At 39.8% G+C, this 15,458-nt stretch overlaps 1 protein-coding gene across 6 annotated transcripts; it reads left to right on the forward strand.

Annotated features, from left to right (window-relative positions):
• The first annotated feature begins 1,487 nt into the window (after positions 1-1,487).
• On the forward strand, positions 1,488-14,767 carry LOC123514323. 6 transcript variants are annotated; one of them, XM_045272151.1, is made up of 12 exons: positions 1,488-1,582; positions 2,475-2,604; positions 2,721-2,810; positions 2,986-3,119; positions 5,393-5,563; positions 6,146-6,268; positions 10,133-10,237; positions 10,702-10,785; positions 12,385-12,480; positions 13,099-13,273; positions 13,746-13,870; positions 14,414-14,767. In XM_045272151.1, exons 2-12 carry the CDS (start codon positions 2,496-2,498, stop codon positions 14,522-14,524), a joined length of 1,323 nt encoding a protein of 440 aa, XP_045128086.1. In that variant the 5' UTR covers positions 1,488-1,582; positions 2,475-2,495; the 3' UTR covers positions 14,525-14,767. The 6 variants fall into 6 exon arrangements, with proteins under 6 accessions (XP_045128086.1, XP_045128088.1, XP_045128087.1 ...); XM_045272153.1 differs by lacking the exon at positions 1,488-1,582 and adding an exon at positions 1,639-1,742; XM_045272152.1 differs by lacking the exon at positions 1,488-1,582 and adding an exon at positions 1,736-1,760.
• The last annotated feature ends 691 nt before the right edge of the window (positions 14,768-15,458 follow it).

The raw sequence follows: 15,458 nt of genomic DNA on the forward strand, positions 1-15,458 counted from the left end.
ATGTATATATGTATGTACATTTAAATGAAGGATAAATAAACTGTATATCAGGTGAAAGTTGGCCTGAAGATTGATTTTTCTTGGTATAGCAATTACTTAACACGTGTCCAATTCTCTCTCTCTCTCTCTCTCTCTCTCTCTCTCTCTCTCTCTCTCTCTCTCTCTCTCTCTCTCTCTCTCTCTCTTTATAGCTTTTATTTATAATGTTGTGTGATTTTACATATGTCACTGTGCATTGAAAAATCATCTAATCACTGAAATCTTATTTCACTGTTTGTTCTTTGTCATGCAATAAACGAGAAAAGGAATCTTTTTGCCATATTTTCTCCCGGAAACGGCCTGCTGTATTTCTTTCAATATTATAGCTGAATCTTATTAACACCGTTGATTATAAGTCTACATGACATATTTAAGAAACTACAATGTGGTTTACATAAGTCAAACCATCAGTTCTTTTTTAGTTTTCCTCTTTAATAAAAAGGAAAAAGGCAATTTCCCATTTCATAACACGGGAGAGGCCAATGTTTTGGCTGGAAGTTGCGATCTTAAGCTCCGCTTCACAGCCTCATAAGCTCCGTCGAGTCCGTCCACTGACTTTACATCTTTAACCTCCTCTAACTTCCTTGGTTGATAAGAAAACAATGAAGCCCGCTTCTGAGTAAACATGACCAGCCAGCAGCAGGCCAGGCGTTGATACCCTACCGTACTCCATCAGGAGGAAGAACTTGTGCCTTTAGCGATTGTTAATAGAGTATAGTTATGTACAAGAAGTTTTGCTGTTGTAGTAAGTAAATAAATCAAGATAAGTAGATATTTTTGTACCCTGAATCTAATGCCCACGAGGTTACAGTGTTGGCCCGAATGTGACCAAGCCTCTTGTGGTGAAAGCAGTGTGTATGCAGACAACACTTCATCAGGTGAGTCCTTGGTGCTTGTTCAGCTTCAGGTGTAATGACTAGGGCTAGTACTTCTTCATAGTGACCCAGATGCCTCGTCGGAAGAGGTGACATTCAAGGCGAGACGCATCACATGGGGTAAAAGATAAGTCTTCTGTGTCAAGTGAAGTTATCAGTGTACACAGGGAGCATTGTGAACAACCTACCACGGAACACACGCTAAGAAATCATGCTGAAATTATCGCAGTTCAACGAAAAGAAAAATGCGACACTGATCATCATTACTGCAAACCAGAGGACGAATCGTTGTGATTGATGAATAAATGAAAGAATAAATAAACAGATACATATGTGTGTGTGTGTGTGTGTGTGTGTGTGTGTGTGTGTGTGTGTGTGTGTGTGTGTGTTAAAGAGAGTGAGGAAAGGTAGGCAGGGAAGGATTGCCCCCTTGGCCTCGTGTATTATCTCCCCGGCGCGGCGTGGCACACGTGGAACACTTGTAGCGCTGTCTCCCTGTACCCACAACTGCTGGAGTTTGATCAATGGTCACTGTAATCAGAGGCATTGTATTATCTGTCTTCCGCTTATCACCACTCAAGAACATACACATGATTGCGGTTGACGGCAGCCACCAGCCACCCATGACGCCTCTGGCCCATCGCATCCTAAGGACACTCCTAACTATTGTAACACAGCACTGATCAATATGCGAAGAAAATTTAGTAATCCGATAGGAGTCAAGGCTCGCGTATCGAGAATTTCTAGGATATTTTGCGGCAATAAAGTGGACGATGGAATCCCGCGGTGCGTGAGTGGGTCGAGGAGCGGTGAAACCGTACATACGACGTGAGTCCACCAGCAAACGTGACCTTCCTCTCATTTGAACGTTACAGTAGAAAATATCCCGGTCCCTGATCATTGCCGGTGTACCACTGGCTTGCAGTGGCGTGTGGGTGTCCATGAAATGAAATCACGGTCCTTTCTTGCCTTGGGTTGTAGTGCCAGATTATTTCTGCATTAGTTTGTGTACCTACTCGTGACAAAGGCGTCAGTACATATGCGTTGACTCATATATAGCTGTTCTGCTTCCCAGTGTGCCTCAGCTGAACGGTGATCACATCCTAAGGAAAAGAAAAAAAAATCTATCACGGATATAGAAAATTTGTAAACTATCATTGCTGCAAAAAGTATTTTTCTAGTGATGATAGAAAAATGTGTTCTGCATATAGTTATTTTTTGACGATGTGTCTATGACCAAATGACATTATCTGCTACTATGTTGTGTTTCCCTTGATGCAATATTTTGTCCCAGTTTCCTCACGTAAAAGTGTTATTCTGTTACATAACTGTTTGCTCTAGATCAGCGTTCTGTTGTTCTCCTTATCTTTCACTGCGTTCTTGTTTTGCCAGAACATCCCGTGAGTCGTGGCGAAGCTTGACATACAGACGATAAAATGGTTGAAAATGTTCATTAAACATGTGAAAAAATATCTAAATTGATGATTTATCTTCGTCAGGAAGTGTGGCATCGCCTTCCTGTTCCTTGTACCATTGTGTTATTTTTTCGAATTGTTCTAGTGATTTGGTGACTTTAATTGAATGACGGTGAGCGAGATGGAAGACAAGACTCAGCTGTGTGCGGTGGTGGTGGTGGTGATACTGACAGCGGCGGGAAAGGAAGTATGTGGAGAGCTTATAGATTACAAAGGTAAAAACCTTCTCTTATTTTAGTTTCTCTCATGAAGGTCTTAAAAGAAAGTGCCTTTTTCATTTACTAATATTGTAGCGAGAGGTGAGAGAATGAATTGGACTTGCTCTTTGCAGCCTGGCTTGGGGAGGAGCCACTGACGCCCCAGAGGATTGTGAACGATATGGTAGAGTACTTCTCTGTGCGCGATCCCCACGGCATTCCTGGTGAGGGGGATTCTCATGTATTGTACTTCTTGGCCAATTTTAATGAATCACTAAAAAAAAACTTATCCATATTATATGTAACAATAAACAGAATATTGTCTTCTTTTTATTTTTTATGAAAAATTCGAAAAAAAGATAGATAAGTAAAATAAATATCATCTCTTTCCCGCGGCAGTACTCAATGTGCCAGAGCCCATCCACATCCCGGGGACGGTTCCTGCCTCTCAGATCACCTTCTTCGATCCTTACATCTCCGGCCACTCAGGACTCAGGCTCGAGTATGTCAACGTCAACCTCACCTCCCTCTCGGTGAGCGTCCTGCCTTCATCTCTCCAGTCCTCTCACTCTTAGGTCTTACACTCATCGTATTTTCTCCAGCAACAGCCATTTATTCTCACTTTATTTACATACTCAACCTTAATTTCACACTATTTCGGAGGTGCGGGGGGAGAACAGTACCCATATAATATTTGTGTCTGTCCGTTGTTTGGGGAGGAGGTGCCTCATCTATACATACCATGTGTATACGTATAATGATGCAGGTTACTTTGCACAAATGTATCCATGAAAGTAATTATGTCGTGTTGATAAAGATAAAATAATAGCAATAACGGTAATAATGAGAGAGAGAGAGAGAGAGAGAGAGAGAGAGAGAGAGCAGTACCTACCAGCCGACAGTACATCAGGTTAAAGATTCATTTTCACCTTTTGATCAAACACAGCGTGCAGAAAAAGTACAATGATACTGATGCAGCAATTTTTAAGAAGTACACATGTAATGCTACTGTCACACATTCACGTTTGTGAGCCACATGTGCTCCCATGTAGAATTTCCCACATACGTGGAGATACATGGCCGTAATTTACCCGCGCCACCAAAAAAACATGTCATTGGGCGATCTACCAGATGCTTGCGCCGTCAGAAGCACGTAGGGTGCACGTACGTACACGTATGTACTGTACGTACGAAGCAACCGATGCACACAAGGCATACATGGTGCTTACGAGGAAATATGCCACGCCCCCACCAGCACCACGTACCGGTGCCCGTGCGACACTGGTATGTGCCACGCTTTCACTGGTATGTGAACACCTGCCATGTACATGTATGACAACCATACCTCCCAGGGAATCGCTTGTTGCACCACTTTCGGAGAGTCACAACGTCCTTTCATTTATCGTTGCATTCTATTCATATGTATACCTGTATCTGTTAATTCTCTCAGTATGAATTACAGTTTTATTCACAACTCTCTATAGGTATGTTGTGTCTAGCATTTTATATGCATGTCATTAATTATATAAATTGCATTTACTTTTTGCTATTATTATTTAAAGTCACATAAAGACTATCAAACAATAGCCAATTTTCAGGTATCTCCATTGTTATTATTTCTATATTTCACCTTCCATATTTTACTTTCCCTTTTCATTGTATTTCTATCAACTATGTTTATTACTTCTCTCAGTATAAATTGCAATTATTATTTATAGAGTTTTTTTTATAATTTTGTATTAATTATAATGTTTTATATCATTTACATTGCATTTGCATACTGCTATTATCAGTAAAAGCCACATAATGGGTATGAAAACAAGTTGCACAAATGCAAAATACCTCTAAACACATCATGCACAAGTGACACACAGAAACAAACATGTTAACACAGCACACACACACCGACAAACACACAGACAAAACACTGCCTACTGCTGGGACCGATGGAGTGGTGCGTCCAGAGGTCTGTCACGCAGGCAGGCAGTACGTGAACTTTCGACGTCTTCTAACTTCTTGCTAGACAAAGGGAGAGAAAAGAAGAGGTTGGTCAGTAATAAGAAAAGTTAAGAAATATAGAAAATAGTACGAGAATGTCGACGATGATCCACGCACAGCTTTTATATGCCTCGTACTAAGTGGGTGCACAGTGGCGGGAACGTTTGGGTAGCGTGGTCTGGCAAGGTAGTGCAAGACTCTTGCGAGGCTCCGGCGTGGCATGACACGTAAGGGGCTGGTACGCTTCTGGCACCATCCACGTACGGACCACGTGGTGCGGCTATTCGCACGTATATTGACAGTTTGACGTGGACACCGCGCGCCGTATATTTGGAACATGAACCAGAGATACTACGCCACCCGCGTACCAGTGAGAGGTATGTGGCGCCCGCACGCATCCCCACGCTACGTCCAGTTGTTTCCCGCATCACGAAGGTGTTACGTAGTTTTTACGAGGTGCTTGCCGTATAGGCAAAATTCTACATACGAGAGGATGCGTAGCTCACATACATGAATGTGTGACAGTAACATAACGCTTCAATCTTTCGCCTTTTGATAGTCGCTTTAGTCATTCATCTGCAAGAATGTAGTTTAGCTTATCTCGAACATCCTCTTAATGGCCAGCAGATTTTGCATTTACTTCCTTTTGTGTTCCTTATATATATATATATATATATATATATATATATATATATATATATATATATATATATATATATATATATATATATATATATATATATATTTTTTTTTTTTTTTTCACATCTGCCCACGATTTCCTTTCTTCTCTTTCATTTCGGCGAGGCAGGCCAAGGGCAAGCTCAGTCTGCCGTATTTCAATCTCCACGGTGGATATAAGTGGCCTGGTCCCTGGAGCAACAGTGAGGGCTACGCCAACATCACTATGATTGGGATAGAGATGACACTCGATCTTTTCTTCGGCATCAATGACGTCGGACTCCTGAGTGTCGAGCCAAAGGTATGGAAGACATGGCTTGCACTTCATTTACGCCAATCACTTGAAATTGTTTATTGCTCTGGTTACTGGGACAGGGATGTGTTGATGCAGAGTTTTCTACATTATCATATGTGGGGATGATATTTTTTTAATGTTATTAATACACCATCCTGTTGTGGTCAACAAAATATTTATCTTTATATTAATATAGTCTCGGCTACGATTCCTACAATTCCTCTAATGCAGAGTATTCTGATCTAAAGTTGTTAGAATTTGTCACCAGATTACCAGAGGAGTGAACAAAAAACGCCGAGCAAAGCGGAGGTGAGTGCAAAAAGTTATTCGACTGTTGACCAAGATTGTTAGATTGTTATCTCTAGCCATCACACACACCTCTCCAGCCTGAGTCTGTGGTGCAGGACATTTTAGCATGCTGAACTACAGACCAAATTGTGGAGCTCAAAACTCTCCGGTAGGCCGACATTCCTACTCTTCATGTCGAGCATGAGGGAAACACGTGTTTAATGTCTGTCAGAAACGTAGAAACATACTCATACGTTGCTCAAGATAATTCGCACACCCTCCCTTCTCTTATTCTCTCAGATGGACCTTGAGTTCGAGGACCTGAAACTAAACTTCACTGGACTCACCTACGCCCACAGCTTCGCCGTGTCGGCTGCCAAGACCTTCTTCAGTACAGGCATCCAACCTATCATTTTCAGCAAAGTAAGTGGTTTGCAAAGGACTGCGTAGAGACTGCGTGCTTACTTGTCTTTACATCGAATATACTAACGAACTCTTTAAGTGCCTCTATTCAGATCACTCTGAAGCCACCCACACGCACAATCCACCCCCACACACACACAGTTACTTAGTTAGCTTATTGACAAACGCACGAAATATGAAAGGTATACAGAATATGAACAATGTTTGTCCATTTCAAGTTTTAACATTTCTCGGCTGTCTATTTATCTACCACCTTTTTTTTTCTACACCCTAAAATAAATAGTACATTTCTCATAAAATACCACAAAATACAAATGCTAAAACATCAAAATCACAAAAATTCTACATAAACCAATACAGAAAAGGAAAATCTTAAAATTGACTAGAAGAGATTAGTCATAAAGAAAAGAATAAATAAATGAGATCATCGAAAACCCAGGAATATAGTAATAAAACAGATCAAATGAAACTAAACCTACAAACAATTACAATTGTTATATAAAAAGTTGAGAGAACATCTTTTAAAGTATCAAAAATGTACTTGCACAGCTCGCTTATGTAAATATGTTCGCTTAATAAAGTACTGATATCAGTGAAAGTCAGCATAGGATATTGTTGCCTGTGTACATCAGTCATGGGACACTGGACCAATACTTAATTTTCAAGTCTGGACTAACACCTCGTCACATGAACAAACTCGTAAATGATGTGAAACGCGATTCCACCTACCAGTCTCCACTTTAAGATTATGTGACATTAACCTGAGTCGGGTAAAAACTTCATGATAGTAATCAGGAATAAATGAATGTGTTATATATATACGGGATGCTGAGACAAAGAAGGATTGAGCTCGTTCACATACGTTGACAATTTAGTGGCATTTGCACAGCATTAGAAATTCTGCTTAAAGGGTTAATATCATTGTTATAATGTAGACTAACTGTAGTAAATCTAAAGGCAGAAATGTCCTTTACGCTACATAACCTGTATACATAATGAAATGGTTAATGGATGTCAGTGACTTCAGATTTCGACTTTAGAAAATTAAAACACTTAAGGGTGGTATTCCTGCTTCAGTCATACAGAGCGTAACACTCCTGTTTCGTCTCACGCCGAGTATACACTTAACAAGCTGGTTGAATTGTTTCCCTTTGGGTTTGATATTGCTCGAAAATTATGACTCAGCACTGTACAATAATGACAAACAAAGAGTAGCGTCATAAACCATCTTTTTATACTTAAATGGCATGTTACTATTAGAAGCACATAAAATAGCAAATTTATTGACAGTTGCTTGATCTTTTTATATCGTGTAGTGTTACTACATCCTTTATGGAAACTTGTCAGTAAACCAGGCTCCCAGATACAAATACTTGGAACTGTAATGTATAACATGTGGCGCAATGGTCAATAGGGTTTTATCACGTTGCACACCATTTACAAGAAGGAATTTGGTCTTTTTCACATTCATCTCCATCCCATATTCATGACAATAATCCAACACAACAGACAATTTCTACAGACACTTTTCTCTAAACGTAGCGAGAACGACCGTATCATCCATTAAAAGAAGTACATCCATAAATCCTAAAAATCCATCCTCTCCCACGACACCTTTGTTCATCTGAACCATCCGATTGATACATGTATATGACAAACAGAAGAGGACTAGTTGGTGATCCCTGACGGACACCTAGTTTTTTCTTTCTTTCTTTGCAAAATCACTCAACATTCTTAATGGAAATATATGTTTCAAGCAACTCCACTTTCTTTGTGCTCCAGCTTGACACTGATCCGAGTAATACCATAATTTTAGTCTGTTCAATATAAGAATATCAAATGTTTTTGCCAGTGAGTCCATAACATCAATTCCTCGATATTTGTCACACACAGAAGGGAGACCTGACTTAAATAAGACAAATAATTTGTTATAACACCATGATGCAGGATACTGAACATACAGGAATACTATAATTATCAAATATTACTGAAAAGAAAGAAATGTGTGCACTCTGGGGGTAACATACCAATAACTCCAGGACACAAACCACTATAATCTTTGTATTTGTCCATACTCTTTATAACACGCTGTAACTCATGATATCATTAGTAAAAGGGTCATCTAAAACAGGCATTTATGGTGACTCAGATGTATCTATTTCCTCATCATTTTGGTCACAAGGGTTCAGTAACGTTTCGAAGCGCGTTTTAAATTGACTCTCATTTGGGTGTGGTTCATCCTTTTCATTTGTACTGCCTTTCCAGTTCACTGATTTCCATATAAGTTTTGAATCATTTGACTGTAAAAGCCATTCCCACCTGGCCTGGGTTCACATTCCCCGTCACCGGGTTCACACTTATTCACAGCACACTGCTTCGCATTTTTTTCCGTTACAATACAACATGCCTCCTCCACTACTCTGTTTATTACATCAGACGCATTCTCCTCATCCTCGTTCAATAAAGAGACGAGTGTATTTTCTGATGAGACATGTGTATATTCTAAGCCTGAGGGTGGTGCTATACTGTGCATGCAGTGTCTCAGTGAATCGCACTTGGTCGAAATCTTTATATTAATACACCGAGGTGACTTATTTGTCTGGAGCAGTTTATAGTAGGGTTGACTCAGCATTGATGACCTTTATAGCAACTGGTTGACGTTGATTGAGTTCACACTTTTTAATTCCAATGATACACAAATGAGTGCATGGTCAAACGTCACTCAGACCCAAGCACATCTTGGGACACACTTGGGTCTCTAATGAAGTCCAAAGAATCTTGCTTCGATACACAGAGATCTATCACGGACAGCCACTCGTTTCGCCATTTGAATGTTAGATTACCACCGAAGTCTCTCCCACGGTGAACTAAGAGATTAACTATGACCAATTCCTTGTTATCGCACAGGTTTACCAGTGAGCTACCGCGACTATTGCCTGTGTGATCAGTGATGTCTCGGTATACTAATGCGTTATCATCCTTATCTGTCAGATACGGAGTCCCCACGCTTACAGTAAAATCACCTAAGGCAATCTCGTGACCTGTGTGCCTCGTGAGATCTGCCAGGGCCCCCATATCAGCTACACTGAAATAGGGGGAATCCTCGGGCGGGACATATACACTTCCAAGTTTCACGCTATTAAGGAAAGACAGTACAACACATATTTGACCTTCAATTTCCGTAATAACTCTTTCCACAAATCTACTTAGCCTATTTCTAATCAGCTTCACAACTCCACTCCTACAATATCCAGTTTTGGACACAACAATACACACACACAAAAAAAAAAAAAAACAGGAACACAAAGATTAAAATACTTTTCAGTTCCCAGTAGCCACACAATACCATATCCAAGAATAAATTTCAGGATCACTAAGCTTATTCTTTAATCCGCAAATGTTCCAAGCACACAACTTCAGGCACTCGACCATGGGTATCAGATTTCCAATAAAACTTTGGCATAAAGCGATATTATCACACCATCCCTTATTACTAAATTTTTCCTGTCATAAGATATTGCGCTACCGACGTTTACAGCATTTTCTTTTTCTTCCTTTTCACGTTTCCTTAGTCGGTCATCCTCCCTTCGTACCGCCGGATGAATATCCTTTTTGATGTAAACTTTTGATATACTTCCTTCAGCACCTTCCAAATTCTTAGCCGTCTGTAGAATAGTATATATATCTCGCTGGGTTCCTCAGTGTCACGTGTAGTGATCTCCTTTGTCGATTGTCAGATTTAACTAGACACTTCATCACACACACACACACACACACACACACACACACACACACACACACACACACACCTGGGACAACTTTCGTTTTCTTATCGTTGACGCCTCGTAACTCTCCTCCCCCCAGGTTCAGACAAAAGTTAAGAGCCTCGTCAACCAGCGCATCGAAGAGCGTCTCCAAAACATTACCTTCCCAGACTCAATTTCTCCCGTGGACTTCGCCATGGTCAAGGTACATAAACAGAGTGAGAGAGAGAGAGAGAGAGAGAGAGAGAGAGAGAGAGAGAGAGAGAGAGAATCCATATAGTCATATAAATAAATAAACAGATAAATTTGACAATAATGATTATATTGTTGGAAAGATTAAAAACAAATATCTGTTTAGTTTATCTTCTGCACCTTAATTTCTTGTACCACCTGCAAACGCTACTAATGATTAACTGATGGATGAAGTATTTACCTCTAACTTTCATCTCACCCCGCTATTCACCGCTCGCCGTCCTCTCTCCCACGTCACTCTTGCCAGTTCAAAGTAGTGTGCGTGGAGTATGTATGCCTTGGCTTCGGCTCCCACTATTTTCGTTTTCCTTAGATTATTTATTGTTTTTTTCGTTGTCTTAGCCTTTCACTTTCACTTTCACTGCTTTAGTTTCTTTGTCACTGCACTCCTCCACACACTCACTCCCCTCCGCACAGATTCGCATGGACCTGAGGAAAACCTTGGAGCCGGTGAGGGTTGACGACAAGGAGATGCACCTCACCTGGGGCGTGACTGTACAGGTGAGTTGATTACACAGTGGTGGAAATGGTTGGCCCTCAGTTCGTCTTTCCTTTACTTTTTTTCTTCTTCTTCATTTTGTTTAATAACTTATATGTTTTGTCTCAGCTGATGTTCACATAAGTATCATCTACTTTGCTGTTGTTGTCATTGTTGTTATTTTCTTATCGCCTACATAATATTATACATGAACTGATTTGTTGCTTAGTGTTACTCTTATCATCAAAGTCTCTCGTTCTTCCTCGTTTATTTATTTACTTACGTCATGTTATGTAATGTTTCTTATTACTCTACTGACCATCTTCTTATTCACGTTATTATCATCATTTTTATTGTTGTTGTTATTCTTAACATTGCTATTGTTATCATTATCATTACTATTATTATTATTATTATTATTATTATTATTATTATTATTATTATTGTTATTATTATCATTATTATTATTGTTATCATTATTATTGTTATTATTAATCACGGTCTTTACTTCAAAGTGGTTTTTATCCATGGCCTACATTTTGAAACGCTTCAGACTTTTATAAGGACTATTTTCAAAGGCCACAGAGATTATTATTGATGCTATTCTCATAGATGCTTTTCTCCACTAAAGCTATGCTGAACTTTCACACCCACCCACACACACACACACACACACACACACACACACACACACACAGCCCGGTAGCTCAGTGGTTAGAGTGCTGGCTTCACAAGCCAGAGGACCGGGGTTCGATTCCCCGGCCGAGTGGAGATATTTGGGTGTGTCTCCTTTCACGTGTAGCCCCTGTTCACCTAGCAGTGAGTAGGTACAGGATGTAAATCGAGGAGTTGTGACCTTGTTGTCCCGGTGTGTGGTGTGTTCCTGGTCTCAGGCCTATCCAAAGATCGGAAATAATGAGCTCTGAGCTCGCTCCGTAGGGTAACGTCTGGCTGTCTCGTCAGAGACTGCAGCAGATTAAACAGTGAACACACACACACCAGTGAATAAAAAAAGGAAAAAGAAAATGTAAATAACAATAGCTTTCAGTGTTAAAAATTCACGAGATACAGACACACACACACACACACACACACACACACAAAGCATATAAATGTTCAAGAATTGAATCCCAAGTTATTGTAATTATATTGTGGCACAGTACTTCATGCAGGTGTGCATACTTACTATACTTAACTGTACTTAAGAGGGTACACGGGTGGTGGAGGTCCCAATCCCCCCATGGGATGTGCTCCCGCTGGTGATTGTTGCCCTGCCAGCGGAGAGAACTCCCTGAGGCGCTTAGCAGGGAGCATCATCCTTGCGAATACTAGTAGATCATAGCGGTGGGCCCTAATGTTGGGTAGCCAGGCCGCCGGAGTGGGGGTGGCGTCCCCATCTCCGAATCCCTTGGAGTGTCAAATCTCCTCGTGGTAGGCCTCTCCCGGTCGTGCCCCCTTAAGTGGGGGTGTCCTTGAGAGAGTAGAGTACTGCTCCCCCCTCCTCTTCGGAGGGTGGTTATTCCAGTGGTTCTTTTCTTTTGCGAGGGAAAAACGGCTGGAGTAACTAATTATGACTCTCTTAAGGTAACCAAATAGCTTACTAGGTTTCTTTGGCACTCCAGGTGCAGAACATTGAAGTGGCAGGCGTGACAACGCTTCACCGCACGCACGAGGTGTCTGCCCAGTTCATAGACAATGTTGTGTACGTCACTATCCAGGTAAGCATCTGACACATGTGTGGTTGTGTGGAAGATGATGAATGGAAGAGAAAAAGCAATGGAAGGATGAACACAGGTGCGCGATTGAAGGTGTGTTAAGGTGTGCAGTGGCGCTGGCAGTGACTCGTGAGGGGAACACTGGAGTGCCAGCAATGTCATCACCACCACTGACCCCAGGGAGAATACGGCTTGAACTTCCAGACAACGCCTTGTCATGAGAAATGTAGGAATGTATAGAAATGTAGGAATTGGGAATGTAGGAATTAGGAATGAAGAATGTAGGGATGTAGAAATAAATAAAGAATGAGTGTAGGAATGACGAATGCTATAATACTCAGTCGGGAACTCTATAGGGTGATTACTCCCAGCAGATCGTGAAATTACAGATTGAGTGAAAATGTGACACAGAGACGTGTTTCTTAACTCTTTGGGCTTTCTTTTGGAACCATTTTCAAAGGCCACAAAGATAATCAGTTTCCATGTATTTTCCCCATTTATGACACAGAACCCTTTATAAACTATCACTAGAATTTCCAAGGCTTATTTGAAACCACACTTTAGTTCACGATACGACACCAATACCCTCAAGAATGCAATCTTATTCCTCTCCACTCACAGCTTGGGACACAGACACTGAAGGGGAGCGCTGACTGGTCCCTCTCCGCCTCACTCCTGCCAGCTGTCGGGGGTCATCTGTCGCTGGAGATAGAGAGCCTGACCGTGACGGTGGAGGCACAGCAGCCCGCCAACATCAGGAGCCCGCCCACACTGAGGAAGATTGATATAAAGCTAGGTGAGGCTGAAGAAGAGGATTAGGAGGTTGTAGAGGGAATGGAAAAGGAAAAGGGGAAAAGTAAGGGAGGGAAACTGTGATATGTGCTAATGGGGGTTAAAAGGACAGAGAGGAGAGGGTGTGTGTGGATATTGTCAGCCAGTGGGGTATGGAGGGGTGACGTGGCCCTTCTGGTCTGGCCAGCAAAGAGGCAAGGGAGTAATGATAAGAGAGAAAAAAGATTCAATAGGAAATGAAAGAAAATTGGAACAAGAGAGGGAGAAAACCAAGAGAGAGAGAGAGAGAGAGAGAGAGAGAGAGAGAGAGAGAGTTGTGTTAATGAATGGTGGGAGAGATATTTACGTAAGAAAATGCCACAAAGAGAAGAGGGAGAAAAGATGGAGATAATAATGCCTAGTTTCCACACACACACACACACACACACACACACACACACACACACAGGTACTCTGAGCGTCATCCTTTGCCGCAGGTAACTTGGCGGTGCGGTCAGACGGGGACGGCACGTTTGACTACCTGGTGGAGGCGCTGATGAACGTCTTGCCCAACTTCCTCAGGAACCAGATCATGGACAAGGTGGAGCCCGTCATACACCAGGTGAGAAAGAGAGAGAGAGAGAGAGAGAGAGAGAGAGAGAGAGAGAGAGAGAGAGAGAGAGAGAGAGAGAGAGAGAGAGATCCCCATACTCAATGAATGGAAAAAAGAATGATGTATTTTTTATGTTTCCTCCTGAAACCTTATTCTTGGGCAATCATGCTTTGGTATTCTTTCCTGCATCACCTATTCTTACGTTCATTACTTGTCTGTAACATGTAAAATACGATATTTTTTTTGTTCATGAACAACGACTGAATATTTTCAATAACAACACATTCACCATTTTTTGTACCTTGTTATTTTTTTAGCTTCATCAAAGCAGAACCTATTCTCTTCATGACCTGATTGACGCTCTGAGACACTCGGCAGCCTTCTGGATGCGGTAGTGGTAAAGGAGCCACAAGTGTGACTAGTAGTAGCTGCATCTTTGCACGAATAATCGATTGATTAATGTTGCCCAGCACAGCTTCCAAACCCTCCTTCCCTTAGCAATAATTTTTAAGCAGTGCTCAACTAACCACTGACTTTCTTTTCTTGCTACAGAAAGTGCAGAAAGAGTTCAACAAGTTTGACGTCTATAGGATGGTGATGGACAGACTGGCGAAAAGGCAACAACAGCAGCAGCAGCAGCAGCAATCGGAGGCGCCAGCTTAATAATTAACCCACACACACACATACACTCACACGCACACACGCACAAACACACACACACACACACACACACACACACACACACACACACACACACACACACACACAGGTCGTCGTGGAATGACTGCGTGTACATGACATTTGTATATAATTTTTTTCTCAAAAAAGAAAAAAAAATCTTTTTTAAATCAATGATGATAATAGTAATAATAGTAATAATAATAATAATAATAATAATAATAATAATAATAATAATAATAATAATAACAATAATAATAGTAAATAAGTACTACTACTACTGTTACTACTACTACTACTATTATTACTACTACTACTACTACTACTACTACTACTAATAATAATAATAATAATAATAATAATAATAATAATAATGATAATAATAATAATAATAATGATAATAATATTAATAATAATTGTGATGATAATAATAATAATGATAATGATAATAATAACAATAACAATAGCAACAGCAACAACAATGATAATAATAATAACAATAACAACAATAATAATAATAATAATAATAATAATAATAATAATAATAATAATAATAATAATAATATAATAATAATAATAATAACAAGAACAATAACATAATAATAATGATAATAATAATAATAATAATAATAATAATAATAATAATAATAATAATAATAATAATAATAATAATAATAATAATAATAATTACAACAATAATAATAGTAACAGTAATAATAACAATAATGATAGTAATAATATCAATGATAACAATGCTAATGATTATGTAATAATAATGATAATGATAATAATAATGAGAATAATAATAACAACAATAATAATAATAATAATAATAATAATAATAATAATAATAATAATAATAATAATAATAGTAGTAGTAGTAGTAGTAGTAGTAGTAATAATAATAATAATAATAATG

This window comes from Portunus trituberculatus, chromosome 37 (genome assembly GCF_017591435.1).
Source record: "Portunus trituberculatus isolate SZX2019 chromosome 37, ASM1759143v1, whole genome shotgun sequence".
In the NCBI taxonomy this organism is placed as follows: domain Eukaryota; kingdom Metazoa; phylum Arthropoda; class Malacostraca; order Decapoda; family Portunidae; genus Portunus; species Portunus trituberculatus.

What these genes read in the sequence shown, in the direction of transcription:
- LOC123514323 (XM_045272151.1), top strand. Translation starts at nt 2,496, where the DNA reads ATGACGGTGAGCGAGATGGAAGACAAGACTCAGCTGTGTGCGGTGGTG. An exon ending in CGATCCCCACGGCATTCCTG is followed by an intron (nt 2,811 to 2,985) that starts GTGAGGGGGATT and finishes TTCCCGCGGCAG; the next exon opens with TACTCAATGTGCCAGAGCCC. An exon ending in TGGAGCCCGTCATACACCAG is followed by an intron (nt 13,871 to 14,413) that starts GTGAGAAAGAGA and finishes TTCTTGCTACAG; the next exon opens with AAAGTGCAGAAAGAGTTCAA.